The 16,064-nt window shown below is 46.4% G+C and overlaps 1 protein-coding gene across 1 annotated transcript; it reads left to right on the top strand.

Moving 5' to 3' along the window:
* Positions 1–10,810: 10,810 nt before the first annotated feature.
* Positions 10,811–15,856, top strand: LOC129363514 (uncharacterized). Its single transcript, XM_055035637.1, has 5 exons — positions 10,811–11,380; positions 13,589–13,660; positions 13,737–14,043; positions 15,298–15,308; positions 15,681–15,856. Exons 1-5 carry the CDS (start codon positions 11,344–11,346, stop codon positions 15,854–15,856), a joined length of 603 nt encoding a protein of 200 aa, XP_054891612.1. The 5' UTR covers positions 10,811–11,343.
* Positions 15,857–16,064: the final 208 nt, after the last annotated feature.

The following is a 16,064-nucleotide window of genomic DNA, read 5'->3' as shown; positions in this document are numbered from 1 at the left end:
TTGTTTAGTGTTTGAATTTGAAATGCCACGTCTTCTTTAGACTCTGGCTGAAAATCATCGTGATTAAGAGAAATGAAAGTGTTAAAACATCAGTCTGTCTAATTGATCATTTTATAGCGCAGTGACGTATCTAAGGTGCCTCAAGTTATGAAAACGCGATAACATTTTTATAGCAGCTATTTCTGAAACTCCTAAACAGTTTTGGGAGTAATACGCCGAATTTCTGCAACTCCGCCTCCAGGAAGTCGTCACAACATCGCTCCTCTATGGTTCTATTAACCCTTGAACAATGCTTTTACCAGTGTTGCTGAAAAGGAGCTCAGCTGTCGTGTGGCTCCACCAGGTGCTTGCTAACTGCTGCTAGCTAGTCTGAAGGGGCTGAGTGGAAGGTTGGACGCTGCAGCTCAGAGGAGGAGCTTCGTCCTTGAAGGCAGGGCCGGGTCAGCTTTTACACCACTGAATGGTTGCCATGGAGATTAAATTCGTTCTCAAACATGCATGAAATAATCAAGGTAACAGTCCCGCTATGTTTTTGATCGAGGAATAACACCGTAACGTGACGTAAAGTTCAAAACAGTTGATTTGACACAATCCTGCCCCTTTAACTCCTCAATGTCAGGCTCACATTCTGTTGAGTCGACGTCTCTTCTCATCTTGGCAGAAAACCAGAGTCGGTGGAGCAAAGTTTACCTGCTAAAAATGAGCCTCGGAGGCACATCTGGACGAGCGTCCCCCTCAGGGACGTTCTGCCTGCTGGTCCGTCCCCCTTGTCCCCGTTTCTCCTCCTCTGCCTCTCCTCAGGGCAGTCTGGGAGAAAACAGCTGAGAGTGGACTGAGATTTATCTGCTCCCATCTAAATGCGCTCCCGCCCCGTGGCCCCTACCTGCCCGCCAGCTTGTTTGCCTCCCCTCCCCCCCCCCCCCCCGTCCCTCAGCCCCCGCCGGTCTGTCTGGATATTGGATTTGCTCTTTGACTGTGACCTTATACGCGACGAGCCACAGGATCCAGTGCGACTGCGTTTGGGCCCTCTGTCCTGTCGTGCAGAGTCATGTCTCGCTGTCGTCCCCTCCCTCCGCCGCCACCCCGTGTGCACTTATTGGATTCTCCCTCTTCTCTTGCACGCTGATAAGGGCATCTGTCAAGCGGATGAACAATCAGAGCTAAAAAGGTGTGTGATGCACGCTTGGAAGGAGCTTACTTCCCGCTGAGAGGCTGAGAGGAGGACGCTGTAAGAGAGGTGGAAGGACTGAGGAGGGGAAGGAAGAAGAGGGGACAAGTTTGGGTGAGGATCGGGGGGTGGGGTGGGGTGAGGGCGCCCCGCACCGGGGTGAAAACACATCCGAGGACGATGGCTTCCGCTCAGCTACGCGTATTCTCAAGCAATAACATCGACATCTGTATTATCAACCCAAGAATACCCGTGGTCGAGACGGGAGCAAGCGGTCACTCCCCTCCACCGTCTCTCCTGCCTCCCGTCCCTCCATCGTCCCCCACACACCCGCCCGCTCGGCGCCGCGGCAGGAGAGAGCTGGAGGGGAAAACGGGTGGAGGTTTCCAGAGCCGCTCCGACCGCCCAGGGTTCTGCAGGGAGGAAGCAGAGAGAGGACAAATCATGTGGGACTGGCTCCTCAGTTAATTAGGCCTCAAGGTATTGTTCTTCAGATTGAATGTTAATTAGGAAACAAGACAGAAAGGAGGAAAGAAAGAAAGAAAGACAGAAAGAAAGAAAGAAAGAAAGAAAGAAAGAAAGAAAGAAAGAAAGAAAGAAAGAAAGAAAGAAAGAAAGAAAGAAAGAAAGAAAGAAAGAAAGAAAGAAAGAGAGAAAGAAAGAAAAAGAAAAAACAGGAGAAAAGGGCAGACATTTTTAAAAACTGGACATTTTCTCAAATGTTTTCAGCCTGCAGGGAAAGTAAATGACATTGTGCTGCAGGAATTTGCAAAGATTCTTACACTACAGAGATTAAATTATACATTTTTTTCTCTCTCTCTTTCTCTCTCTTTTTTCTTGCTTTATCTCTTTAAAGTCAAGCACTACCAATTCATCACTATGGAAACATCGCTCAGCTTTATCTGGATGCAACTTAGAAGTGGTGGTTCTGGTAAAAAAACACACACACAAAAAAACACTCCCTCTGGAGCCTCGAAGCATAAGAAAAGCATCACGGTTTTCTCAGTCTGCATATCGAAGAATCTTTTCTCAGTGTAAAAATGACCTGAAGCGTCTTTAGATCAGTCTGGACCCGACCCAAAGTCCAACATGAGGTGAATTAGCCCTTTAGTGTAGCAGTAACTTAAAATTGAAGAATCAGAAGAAAAAAATAGATTTGATCTAAATTAGCCATTAGAATCGCTGCAACCAGAAAATGCAGCGATTTTTTCAACATTTTTTTATGTCCGGTCAGTGAACGCACCGTCCCAAAGCGCGACCAAGAGGAGGGACAACGGCCACACTCTTCAAAGCGGATGCAGCTACTGATTGGGAGATGAAGACGTAAATCTAGCTGGTTTCGCTATCAACAAATGGCATAGAAATAAAGTCAGAGGAAAAACAAAACTGTTTAACAGGAGCAAAACACTGGGGTGTATCAATAAGTGGAGTCAAACTGAGAACCACTCAACTCAGACAATATCCAAACATAAAACATTTCAGATTCTCATATTAACATGTGATTTCAATGGATATAATATGTATAAGAAATACTCAATTATCATTGCTGCTTTTGCTGTTGACATTTTTGTTCTTGGTGAAATTTGGGGAGATAATTGTTGTTCATCCACTCCAGTTTAAATTGGATTCAACTGTTAAATAACAGTTTCTTTGTATGTATCATACATGTAATAACTGTAAGATTATGTAGGTTGATAGGTTTTACTTCCACCCACTCTCTTGAACACGTCATGATGTAAAAAAAAAAGACAAAAAAAGACAAACAAACACATCGAGATGTTAATATGTTTCGTTCAGGCTGCGAGAGAGCGAGAGAGAGCAGAACTTTCAGCAGGCAACAGGACGGCTGGATGTATTAAAGAAAGACTATTTTTGAACTTTAAGCCTCCGGACTTAAAAATGTTGGAACCATTTCAGAAATGTCCCTGTTGAAAGAAGGATCTTGATTCCCCATAATGCAGACAAGCTGCTGCTGTGCTAAAGCTAGCCGCACTCCTGGATCTAACTGCTAATACAAGATGCTAATGGCAGTTTAAATGTCAGCTCTGTTGTTGTTCGTTGCTGTGACTACTGACTGCATAGCGTGGCTCATAAACAGAAATCGGAATTGGATGAAACTGATCTTGGCAGCTTTACGGACACCGGACGTTGGAAGTCGACGGCGAAACGCAGAACGTCTAAATCAAAATCCATTTGGTGCAAACGCCTCTTTTCATTTTGGCAGCTGTTGCTGTGTGTTCCGGTCATCTCTCCCTGCTGGACCTTTTCTCCCGCAACACCGACCGGATCTACAGCCTGCAGCAGGCGAGCAACAACGCGTGAGAGAGAGAAACAGAGGAACAGGGAGAGGAGAGAGAGGATGTGACGGACCTCATGCAGTAAGGTTACTTTTCTCTATTTTTTTTATCCCCCATCGTTCTCTTCCTTTCACTGAGTGCTCACGGCCCCCGTGGCCACAGAGGCCCACACAGGAGCCGCGTTTTCGTTGAACGTGTAACTGCGCAAACCGGAGTTACGAAAAGAAAGTCACTTCATTTGAAACAAGCCAACATTCTGGAGAAATCTGGTTCTTGGACGTTTTCGAGCTATGTTCCCCTCCCGGCCTTATCGTGCATTTCACAAAATAGCAACGTAAACACTTTGTCACGTCGCACCAGTCGCGATCAACAATCGGACATTGCTGGCCGATGGAAAAGACGAAGAAGAAGACGACAGGAAGTGATTTTTAGTAACTTATTTGTAAACAAGCTTATTTTCATGTGATTTTTGTTTTGCGTTTTAATTCATGGAGACGCCGCCGCGGCGAAACTGTGGTTTATCGACGTCGACGGAATGCTTGGACAACGCTTTGTGCGCATCTGCAACGAGAACGCAGCCGCGGTGCCACAGGAAGCAGGCCTGCTATATGCTAAACACCAGGGCGCCGCGGCAGAGGGGGCGCCAAAACAACGACATGGAGAATGGTTTCCAGTTGTCATTTCCGTATTTAACAGCTGTTTGTGCTTTGAAAATGCGCAACAAGGTGTCGGCATGCACCTCAGACAGGAGCTAGCTGCATCCTGGCAGAGACACAACCTGTGGGGGGGCCAGGGGGGCGCGATGAGGTCAGCCCTTAAAGGAGGGAGAAAATTTAAGCTTTGAAGAAGACAGAAAAGGAGGGGAGGAAGGGAATAAGAAGGAAGGGAACAAAGCAAGGAGGGAACGGAGTACGTAAAATGTCAAGGAACAAAAAAAAATAGAGATGAGAGAGAAGAAATGGATAGTGAAGGGGGATGGTGGGGGGTATTGGCTGGGCTCGGACTGTCGTTCAGCGATACGATTGGTTGTGTCAGGGGCAGATAAGCACCCCTCACATCCCTCACTCTGCCCCTCGCATCTTCAAGGCTTCCGGAATCAAACGGAGACGGGATAAAAGGAGAGATTCCTGCTATTATTCTAAACACCTCTGCATGAGAAACACCACACTTTCCTCAAAGGCTGCTTGGTGGAGGGAGGTGCAGCGATGTGGGGAGCTGAGAGGGTGAGGAGGGGGGCTCGATGGAGAAATGGGGAGACGTTCGGCCGGTTCTTCGTTGGAGGTGCCAGTGGGGCCCTTTGTAAGGACGTGCCGAACCCCGAGGTTCTTCACGACTCTTTCCCTCTCCCTTCCCCTCTCCTCCTCCTCAAGGTAAGCTGCTCCCACATTAGACGGCATTAAGGCGGAGAGCGACTCGAGGATCATCTCGTCTTCCAGCTCTTCTAGCTGCCCCAAAGGGCCCCACCAGACCCCCCACTGACCACTTCCCCTGCGTCAAAACTAATCCTTCACCCATTACCACAAGCCCCCACAACACACTGGATAGATCTGCAGGATTATGAAATAGGCAGGTATTATAAGGCATTAGTGGAGCTTAAACCCTCCCATCTGATGAGAGCCTGGAACTGTTGCTGCTCCGAGACTCGGAGGATGATGTAAAGACTCGGATCAAAGATGCGGCGTAAAGCCGGACATATTGAGGATTGATCGAGCGGATCTGAGCACGCGCCGGGATGAGTGGAGCGAGCGTGTTTTAACACCCCGGTGAGGATACAGAGTAGTAGAAGAAGAAGAAATAGGGGAGAAAAAAGAATCGCACGCGCAGGGGCCTCAGATTCAGACAGACTGTCTGCATGCGCAGGCTCCCAAACAGCTCCCCGCCACGCACCGCATCAATTATTCAGCATATTTATCTATGCAATTTGACGGATCTCCCCCCAGCACACACACACACACAATACCTCCCCTTTCTCCTTTCTCAGCTCAGAACAAATTGCGGAAGCGGCTAATATCGCCCGAGGCTCCGCGGCTCGAATCGCTGCGCCTGCGGACCCAGGAGGCCGAGAGCGCAAGAGGCTGTAAACAATCACTTGACACTCGCCACTTTCTGCGCATCTCCTCTTCTTCCTGATTCGGTGGGGTCCACAACGGAAGCGCACGGGTGGGGGGCTGTGGGGGGGCGGTGGATGGAGGGGGAGGGCGAGCCCCTGTTTTAACGGGAGACCTGTGGAGCTTTTCAGAGCAAAGCTAAATAAGCATCCCTTCCTCCCCCCATTAATACATACACACACACACACAACAGAGGAACACGCGCACACACCTCATTTCTTCCCTCCAAACCGCCATTTAGCATGACACACACTGAGGAGCCAGGGTAGCCAATTATCAAACAGATGTCAATGTATGCCTTACAATACTAAGGGGAGCCCAATTACCACACAGATGTTTTGTTTTCCTTCTTCTTTCCACCCAACATCCTCCCTGTTCCACGGTCTCTAAGGACGAACCCCCACCCGCCCCCGCTCCCACACACACCACACACACACACACACACACACACACACACACACACACACTCCCTTCACACTGATGGAGATGCACTCCCTTCTTCTTTTATTCCAGACAGAAGTTACCCTACAGCCACTGAAAATCCATGAACAAACTTTCTGTTTGTGTGTTTTTGCAATTCAAACAGATAACAGATGAGGAACGAGGTGTAGCCTTTAAAGGGGAGGCATCATGTGAAGCCGACTTTTTCTTGTTTTAGCTTTACATCATGTTATCATGTCGTTGCCTCATCAAACACATTCCTTCATTCTTTGTTTGAATTATTTTTTTTTTAAATCCTTTATTCTCTCCTGGCAATCGCAGAGCGTCTCCAGCTCAGCTCCTCCAGACTAGCGGCAGCAGCAGATAACATACAACTAGCAGAACTGCTAGTTCATAGTGTGAGCTACTAATCGGCGCAGCGCCGTGAAGGAAACATTGTTAAAAACTTAACTTATTGTGGAATGTTGCTTCTCCTCCAGACTAGTGGCAGCAGCAATTAGCAGAAACGCGGTGAGCTCGTCATGCAAACTACTTCTCAGAGAAACACTGGTCGAAAGCATATTTGAACGCTCTACAGAAGAATATTGTTGTGATGATTTCCGTCACAAAAGAACGGGGGCTTCTTAAAGAAACAGAAGCCCAATTTCAAGGTGCTAAAATGCGAAGTCAGATTTATTTTACGTCATGTTTGATTTATTCAGCATCTTTACAACCGGAGATAATGTAGTGACTGTATTGTGCTCTAAAATGATGCTACGTGTCTGGAACATAGAGCTGTGCCTCTAAGTTCATGAACTGTTAATATTCTACAGCACAAACTCTGTTTTTCTCTACATGGTCAGAAGTCGGATTTTCTTAGTTCCTAGACGGAAACAAACTGGAGATGGAATTTCAGCCCAAAAATTTGCAAGTGAACAGCCTGAGTTCACATCCTGCAGGCTTGGATGTATGTAACATGAGAAACGTTTACTCTCCTGTTCATAATCTCTGATCAATTGGTCCAGGAGGCAGAAGCTAATTGCTAATCAGAGAGGAGCCAAAAACCAGAACGGATCGTCATGGATGAGTTCAACGTCCACAACGTCCGAGACGTTTACACAAACTCAATTTAGCGACTGTCAAAACCGTCCAACACTTCGCTTGTACCAGTTATTTACAAAGAAGCCAATGATCACAAAGAAAGGAAATGAAGGCTGCGCGCCGACAACAACCTTCCTGTTGGAAACGCAAACTGAAAATGGGACTATTCTTCTCCCCGTTTTTTATCATCTGTTTTAGCTTTTTCCAATTTTGTAAACTGTTTTTGCATTTACAAAAAAGAAGTTACGAAATGAATGTTTCGCACTCGCATCATTTTGTAGTTTTGATTGTTTATCATTTTTTTCTCTTACCTTAGCTTTCGGAGTTTAAATTTTAACCCGCTCTCATCCTCTACCTGGAAGTTCATCCCCCGTTTAGGAAGCGAAGTGGATTTCCTGTAACCTGACCTCTGCCGGCTCTGAAGAGGTCGCGTGACGGTCGGATCAAATTTCACAGCGGCTATGAGGAGTCGAAACGCGGGTCAGGAGAAAAACACGCAAACAAGTCGACAGATGCACAGTTTGCAGAATACAACAGCAGAGGCAGAATCACCTCTTCTCCAGACGAGCTGGTCTGGGAGATGAAGTCGGTGAAAAGACCACCGAAGACCACCGTCTTCAAGCGTCTCCAGTGCCGCTGTCACGTTAGCACTGGGTGGTCGTTCACAGGGAGGAGACGACGTGCCGCCGATGTCAACCATCTGCCTCATTTTGTTTTCTTCCTTTTTCCGCCCTTTTCCAATTTCCACCACTGTGCTTCTGCCCCTAATTGCCGCTCGAGTCATTCCTACTTCCATTTTGTGTCCGCACCAAAATCACTTCATAACCACGTACTTAAATCATTAAGTATTCATTTTCCAGCATTATGCCATCCAACTGATTTTTCATATAGATTTTTTTCACTCCCTACTTACATAATTTTGGTTCTTATCTCCGGTTTAATCGGATGACAAGTGAAGACTCAGAACCCCTCGGGTCAGAAGGATCAGTCCGGGACGTTCGGCTCAGATGTTTCACAGTAAATTTTCACGTTTCGGTTTCAAAACGTGGACAAGAAACAAGAAGGACTAAGAAGAAAAAAAAAAAGATGCGATGACCAGCGGCTTTATTTTTTCTCTCTCTTTTTATCACTATAGGAACGATGGTTTTCCTAATTCTTTGTTTGTATGTTTGAGTCTGATGCGATCTGTTGAGCCATTTCGTCAATATGTTCACTCACGCGTCATTTCAGTGTTTTGTGCAGCGTGTCTAACCCCACACTGCAAGGCAGCCAAACCTGCTCTATTGTTTGCCAAGAGAGGAAAAGATATGTTTGTGAAAAATGACCAAAAACAACAACAAAAAAGCAACAGCACAGCACCTCAGACTGCAGCTACAGCCTCAGAGAGCAAATAATCTGGATTTAAAGTGAACATAGGAGTGAAGAGAGTCATCTGCTGCAGGTAAAAAAAAAAATAAAGAAAGAAAGAAATGAAAAAATAAACACCTTTTAGCAGAATTTCTTTTGAAAGTCCAGAGCTCGAACCTTTGAGCTCGATCAGCTCAAAGGTCGCCGATTTATTTGACCCCGGACTTTTTCACCCCAAGTTCAGTGTCAACAAAACGCTTTTGGTCACTCCATCAACCTCAGCCATGTTTCCGTGTCTTCATGCCAACTTTTACAAGACGAAAAAGGAAAAAAGTTGTATTTTTTTTTCACCTTTCGCTTTTCCGCATTGTTCACACAAAAGGCGACATGACTTTCTTCTGAGTCTACGCAGTGGAGATTTGCTGGGGGGGAGGGGAGAAGGCAATGTCACTCAACAGGGTGGAGGGAAGTGTGTGTGTGTGTGTGTGTGTGTTTTAGCGACGGGCGGCAGAAGCAGGAGGAGAAGGAGGAGGCTGCGGATCAGGACCGAGGACAGCTCCCGGTGGACGTCTGCGTACTCGCTTTGCCGAGTTGCTAAATGGAAGTCCGCTCTTGTTCAAAACACACACACACACACACACACACACACACACGCACACACACACGCACGCACACACGCACGCACACATGCACACACACCAGCTCTTTACGCTAAGGCACACATTTTAGTGAGTGTACGAAAAAGAAATGGTTTCAATCAAATGCATCCAACCACACACACACAAACACACACACACACACACACACACACACACACACACACACACACACACACACACACACAGAAGCATGATTCTTGTCCAGGCTCTAACAACAATTTAGTAATCAGCTATTAGCTCAGTCCCATTTCCCCTCTTCATCCATCTCCACTAATGGATTCCCAAGGCTTCGACCAAGCTTTGTGTATTTCCTCCTCCCTCCTCTTACTAGGGGCGGGAGGAGGAGGGGCGGGGGACAGAAGAGAGCCTAAAAGAGGGAGAAAGCCCACATGAAACCGAGGAGATAGAGAACTTTACGTCTCTCTCTCTCTCTCTCTCTCTCTCTCTCTGCTGCTTGATCAATAGGAATTTAATGGACAAGGATTGAGTTCAGGGAGTTCATGCTTGCCAACGTGCCTGAGGGGCTGAGCACATGCACGCTGCGAAGCAGGCAGGGAGGCACACACACACACACACGTGCACCCACACACACACACACACACACACACACACACACACATGCACTCATTCAATTTCATGTTCTTTCCCCATGGCACACACGAACACTCACACACACGCAAACACGCTGGCGCACCTCATGCTGCCAAATGCTCTCACACAAAACACAAGCTGTGAAAAAAAAAAAAAAAAAAAAAAAGCTACCAGCTGAATTGCAAATGCTGTAAAGTCAATGGATTATAAGATCCAGGCTGAGTTTGCTCTGATACAGACTGAAACCGTGATGCACTGATTATTGAATTACACACAGAGAGAGAGAGAGAGAGAGGGTTGGCATTAGGGTGGGGTTGGGTGGGTGGGTGTCTGGATGCAGGAGAAATCTTGAATATTTCATTGATGCGAAGCTAAAACAGCAATCAATTGAAGAGGACATCGCGTTCGAGGAGCACAGCCTCCCTCCCTCCCGCCCGCCCGCCGGGCTGCTGCTTTAGAAACGGGTCGGCTTAAAAAGGCCGTGTTTACATTTCTGGGAAAAGAAGAAAAAAAAAAGAAGAAGAAGAAAAAAATAGAAAATCAGATTGAAACTTCTGCTAGAGGACATGAGAGGGGATGGTACAGGAAGGCCTGCAGAGCCTGACTGGACGTCCACAAGCAGATGGATCTGGTGCCGATATCATCACATCAACGTTTGATTATAAAAATGAAACAAAGAACTTTTTTTTAAAAATAAATAAATAAATAAAACCTTATCTCACTGTAGGACTGCAGTGTTCTGCACTGATCAGCTGCAGAAACCGGAGCAACACTTTGTTCCCACTGATGTAAAGTTTGAAACCTTTCCTCCAGCTGAACCTGTTGATCCAGTTTGACGTGGAAGCCCTTCCCCATGACAACCGCGGCGAAGGCGCGCCGTTCTCATGGCAACGACCGCCTCGGAGCCAAGGAGCTCAGCTAGCTAGCCAGCCCTGTTGCTAAGCTACCCGAACCTTTAAAATCTCCATCAAGTTTTCGGCGATGCTCTGGAACTGTTACTATGGCGACACGTTTCATCGGAACGCAACCGAAACAGCAACGAGCTAATTGCTAACAGCTAATAGCTAAAGAATGAACCAAGCTAATGGAATAAGAAAATTTTTTAAAAAGTCGCTCAAGCAGTTTAAAGGGAATTTAGGTGCAATAAAAGATACAAATTTGATTGATATTATTTGATAGTTAATTTTTGATAATTGTTTCTTTGAAAGCGTGTGACCAATGAGAGCAACAATAGAAAAAGAAAACATTTTATCCTTCCTTCCTTCCTTTTCTCTTTCTCTTCTGGGTTTAAAGTCCATTTCAAGGCCAGCGGAGCTTCTGGACCACAAAGCTGCAGAGGAGAGACACGTCTCGCCTCCGGTTGTCAGGGAAACGCCGACATGCCACGTTGCACTGATAGACGTTAAAGGAAAAAAAACAACAAAAAAAACAAAACGAAAACACACCAAAACAACAACAACAACAACAACAACAGCAGCAGCAGCGTGTTAATTCTGTGACAGGCTTTAGTCGCGTCTTCTGTTCCTCTCAGCTACCGAGAGAATCGCAGCGGAGGAATTTATGATGCGAAATGAATGAAATGTGGTTTAATCAGCAAATAACAGGAACTGATCGGAAATGAACGTGATCTGTTGCATTTTGTTAAGTGTCACATGTTCCAGACAGACAACCGGAACCGAAGATGTTCAGGTAGGCCTATTTAAAAAATAAAAAGTCGTTATATATATATATATATATATATATATATATATATATATATATATATATATATATATATATATGCATGCCTATAGCCGTCTATTTAAACTCTGAAGTCACTCCCATCCGCAGCGCGAGAGCACGAGCCGCTGCGAAAAAAAAAAAAAAAAAAAAAAAAAAAACGTCGAGCAGCAACAAGCGTCCAACTCTTTGCATCCGGCAGAAAGTCTGGACGGGAGGCGGCGGAGGGCGGGGAGGGGAGCGGGGCGGCTGGGGGACAAGTTGGAAAACAGTACTGGAGAAAAAAAAGAAGAAGAAGAGGAAGAGGAAGGCTTCGCCATGACACCGGTCATCTGACTCGACTCTGGCGCTGGATTATTATTATTATTATTGTTATTATTATTTTCCTCCACCAGCGATGATCCAGCATTTGAATAAAGCCATCCGCGTGACAGGACTGACGGCTGACCGTGGCGCGGCGCGGCGCGCTGCGCTGGAGCCATATTGGCCCCACGCTTAGTGCCTGTGGATTCATTTTTGTTCCACAGCAGTCAAGTCAAACGGACTGCGGTCAGAACGGCAGCGTGGAGCATCATCATCATCACCACCATCCCCATCATCATCCTCATCCTTATCCTCAGCAGCAGCAGCAGCATCTTCATCTCTGGAGGACTCGGTCCATACTCACCCCCCTTTGTTGGTGGAAGTCTGTCAGTTCCTCTCCGCGCAACTCAAGTCGACGGCTGCGTGTTGGCAATATCTGGAAATCACACTGAACAGAGGAAAAGAGAGGGAGAGAGAGGAAAAGAGGGGAAACGCCCCCTCGAACTCTCTCTCTCTCTTTTTGCTTTCCATCCTCAGAAAAAAGAGAGAAAAGAAAAGAAAAAAAGAGCCTGCTCTTTTCCCTTGCGATTAAAGAGAAAGTGAAGGGATAACAATAGGAACAGTTAAAAAAAAAAATCAGAGAGGTTAGATGTACACTCCACCCTTTAGATCCTCTGGCTCTGCTACTGCGATCACACCTCTCTCTCTCTCTCTCTCTCTCTGTCTCTCTCTCTCTCTCTGTCTCTCTCTGTCTCTCTCTCTCTCTCTCTCTCTCTCTCTGTCTCTCTCTCTCTCTCTGTCTCTCCCTCTCTCTCTCTCTCTCTCTCTCTCTCTCTCTCTCTCTCTGTCTCTCTCTCTCTCTCTCTCTCTCTCTCTCTCTCTGTCTCTCTCTCTCTGTCCTCCCATTGTTGCGAATCAAGCGTGGTCAAAGGGGCGCGGCGGCGGCACGGAGGAGAAATGGATGAAGCCTCCCTTGTTCCCTCTCTCGCTCTCTCTGTCTCTCTCTCTGTCTCTCTCTCTGTCTCACTCTGTCTCTCTGTCTCTCTCGGTGCCGGTGGAGGGGATGCGCACTGATCAGGATGTGGAGACAGTTCAGACACTGGCTCAGCTTCTGGGCGTTGGTCTCATATTGTAGTAATAGTAATAATAATAGTAGATAAGTGAAGTCATTCGCTTGTGACACAAGCTGACAAAAAGGGGGGCGGAGGGGGGCAAACATCCAGGGGAATCAGAGGGAGAATCAGCAAAACCCTCTTCTGATCCATTTTCATACGTTTCTGTCGATTCAATAGACTAAAGACACAAATGAGTCGGATGAGATTCGTAAAGTGTACAGAGGGAGGGAGGGATGAAGAACTGACACAATGAGAGAGGAAAGGAAAGGGGAGAGGAGGGAAGGACAGAAGCAATCTTGAAAGAATGAAAGAAAAACAGGAAAGAAAGAAGGATGGGAAGAAGAAAGGAAAAGAAGGGGAAGAGAAAGACACGAAGGATGAATAAAGACAGAACAAAAGAAATCAAGGACAGAAACAAAGGAGCCTGGGAACAAGGAAGGAAGGAAGGAAGGAAGCGAGTATAGGCCTCAAGAGGACGAGAAGGAAGGACACAAAGTACGAAAACATAGGAAGCAAAAAAGGAAAGAAGGCATGAAAGAGAGGAAGTGATGGGACAAAGGAGGACTGGAGTTAGGCCACAAGGAAGGGAGGAAGGATAGAATGAGGATAGGCAAGGAAAGGAAACACTTCATGAGATTGTCTGTGTTTCGCCTAATGAACGTGGAAGAAAATGTCAGGAAACGTCTTCCACTCCGCGAGTGCTTGGCTCTTCGCCTCCCATTGGCTGACGGGGGTCTCATGATGACTCTGTCCCTGTCAGGTTGGTCCCCAGAACCAGACAGAGGGAAACAAAAAGCCGTGGAAAAAGTGTCTCCCGATACGACAGAGACAGGTGTGACCGTTTTGCCAGATTCATAAACATTGTTTCCTCCTAGAATAGAACCGAAATGTTCTTTGTCGACCCACAGAGGAGACGTTCTGCTGTAAAAGCAAAAAAACAACAAAAAAACCCGTAAACAACCAGTTGGATTCAGAGTCTGCCGGCTGCTGGGGGGAAGGATCCGCGGCGGCGCTCCTCTGTGCACCCAGGATGCAGCAGCGCCGCGTTTCTGTTCGCGTCGGCCGCTCCAGCATGAAGAACCCGCTGGATCAAGTTCCTCTCTCTCCCCCAAACGTCACGTTTCAGAGACGTCGAAGCCGCAACGGCCCTTTCAGGCGAAACCTTAGACGACACAGTGGACGCTCAGAGGTCGCCGCCGTCTTCCGCTTCATCTCGTTGTCTTTCTTTCTTTCTTTGTTTCTAAATTAAATTATTAGGAAGTAGACCTTGGTGTGATTTAATTAAATTCCTTAATCATGTTGATTAGTAGATCTGGATGGTTTAATCAATGAAGTAATAGTAAATACATCTTAATTCAACGGGAAGGGGAATAATTTACCCATTAGAGACATTTTGATACATTTATTAGGAAGCTGATTTATGATGCACATCGAAACAGTTCAATGTAGCTTTTTAAATATATTTAGGGTTTTTTCTTTATATATGTACATGATAAAGCTTCAATGGACTCGAGGTTCCCTCACAACCAGGATGTGTGTACCGTCAGTGTTCCTCCGTCTTTGTCGTCTGGTCTTAATTCCATTAGGATACGATGCGCACATTAAACAATGTCTCTAACCGAGGCTTGGAAATTATTCAAATGTAACCTTCACCAAAAGTGCTCGGATGATAAACCTGCGCACCGGGAGACACTCATTAGGCGGTGGCAGGCTGCCCTGCGCGGAGGGCTGCGCTTTGGAGCCGGCTGCCCCGAACATGACCGCGTTGCGCGTCGGGCTAATTAACTTTTCACAATTACAGATGGTCCTGCATTTAAATTCGAGCCCCGCATGATCGACATTCTCTCTGATTAACTCCGGAGGCCGCCTCCAAGAAAAAGGAAAGAAAAGAAATCCTGATTTTTTTTTTCTTTTTTTGGGAGGGTGGTGGTGGTGGGTGGGGGTTTGTCTCTCTCCTCTTTCCTCCCACTCTTTTAAAAAATGTTATTCCTTATAAAAAAAAAGAAGTGTTTTTCATCAGAGGCGCGCGGTGGGAGCAGCTGTTGCAGGTGAAGGTCTTCCTCTTTCTCTCCTTTGTGTTCCGAGTTTGTAGGAGGTGAAATGATAAATTCCGCAAATTTCTCGCCGCTCTTTGCGAGGCAAAACTTGATTTTTTTTTATTTGGGATGGAGGGCCTTGCAGTGTTTCCCATTATCTGTGTCTCCATCAGCGTTTTGTCACGTGCATTTTGAAGGATCACGTTAGAAAATGTTGATGGAAACGGCGAAATTCAAACTGACTTCCTGAACGTTGCTGAGTCTTTACGCTCGCCTGAGGCGGTTTTTGTCATTTCTCACAAAAGAGTCAAAGCAGCAACATGTAACTTTTGTAAAAGAAATGTTTTCTTCTTGTTCGATGAATCAGTCACTCCATCATACGGTATGAAATGGATAATCTGTGAAAAGCTTGAGCTCTTCTGCCTTCTTGCAGCTCCTCCAAAGGTAACATAAAATTCTAACAAAATCCTTTTTCTTTCCCCATTCTCTTTTTGGAAAAAAAAACAAAAAACTTCTTTGTTAATAAGACAAAAAGCTTAAAGGGTGTGAACACTTTTGCCATGCAGTCTAAATCAGATTTAATCCTTCAGCTCACATGTTAAGGTCATTACAAGCAGTTTGTTATGAATACCATCAACTGAGAGTGCTGACAATCATGATGATATGACAAGTTTGAGTTTTAGTGTGTGTGTGCGCGCGCGCACATGCATGTGTGTGTGTGTACAGTGGCCCACAGTGTGCATGGCGGCTCCCTGACAGCGCCTTCTCGGTGACTGGCTCCGTATCCGTCCTAATCCAATCCCATGGGATTTCCAGCCATTGAATTTCCCCCCCAGCAAGCGGACCGGCAGCTTCAGTGGGATCTGCGCTTCCCAAATCTCCAGCAAACCTCGCCTTATCCGCCGAGGGATTACACAGCTCAGCTCCCAGGGCAGCCGCGAGAGCAGAGGTGTAGTGCACTTCCAGAGGAGTGGAAGTGGGAGTGGAAGTGAGACGGGAGGGAGGGGAAGTGCTGCTGCTGCTGCTGCTGGAAGCGCGGTGCCTCGCAGAAACGTTCAGACCTTCGGCCGCGAGCGTCAGAACAATTACCGGGGCTTTCTGCGACACACCGCGCACAAGGCAGTGTGTAATTGCAATGTGATGTTACATTTAGTGAGAATTGAAATCTCAAAAGTGTGGCCTGCATTTGAATTTAATTCT

This window comes from Poeciliopsis prolifica, unplaced genomic scaffold (assembly GCF_027474105.1).
Source record: "Poeciliopsis prolifica strain line A6 unplaced genomic scaffold, Auburn_PproV2 SCAFFOLD010, whole genome shotgun sequence".
NCBI lineage: Eukaryota > Metazoa > Chordata > Actinopteri > Cyprinodontiformes > Poeciliidae > Poeciliopsis > Poeciliopsis prolifica.
The sequence above is the reverse complement of the archived record's forward strand: the minus strand, read 5'-3'. Positions and strand labels throughout refer to the sequence as shown.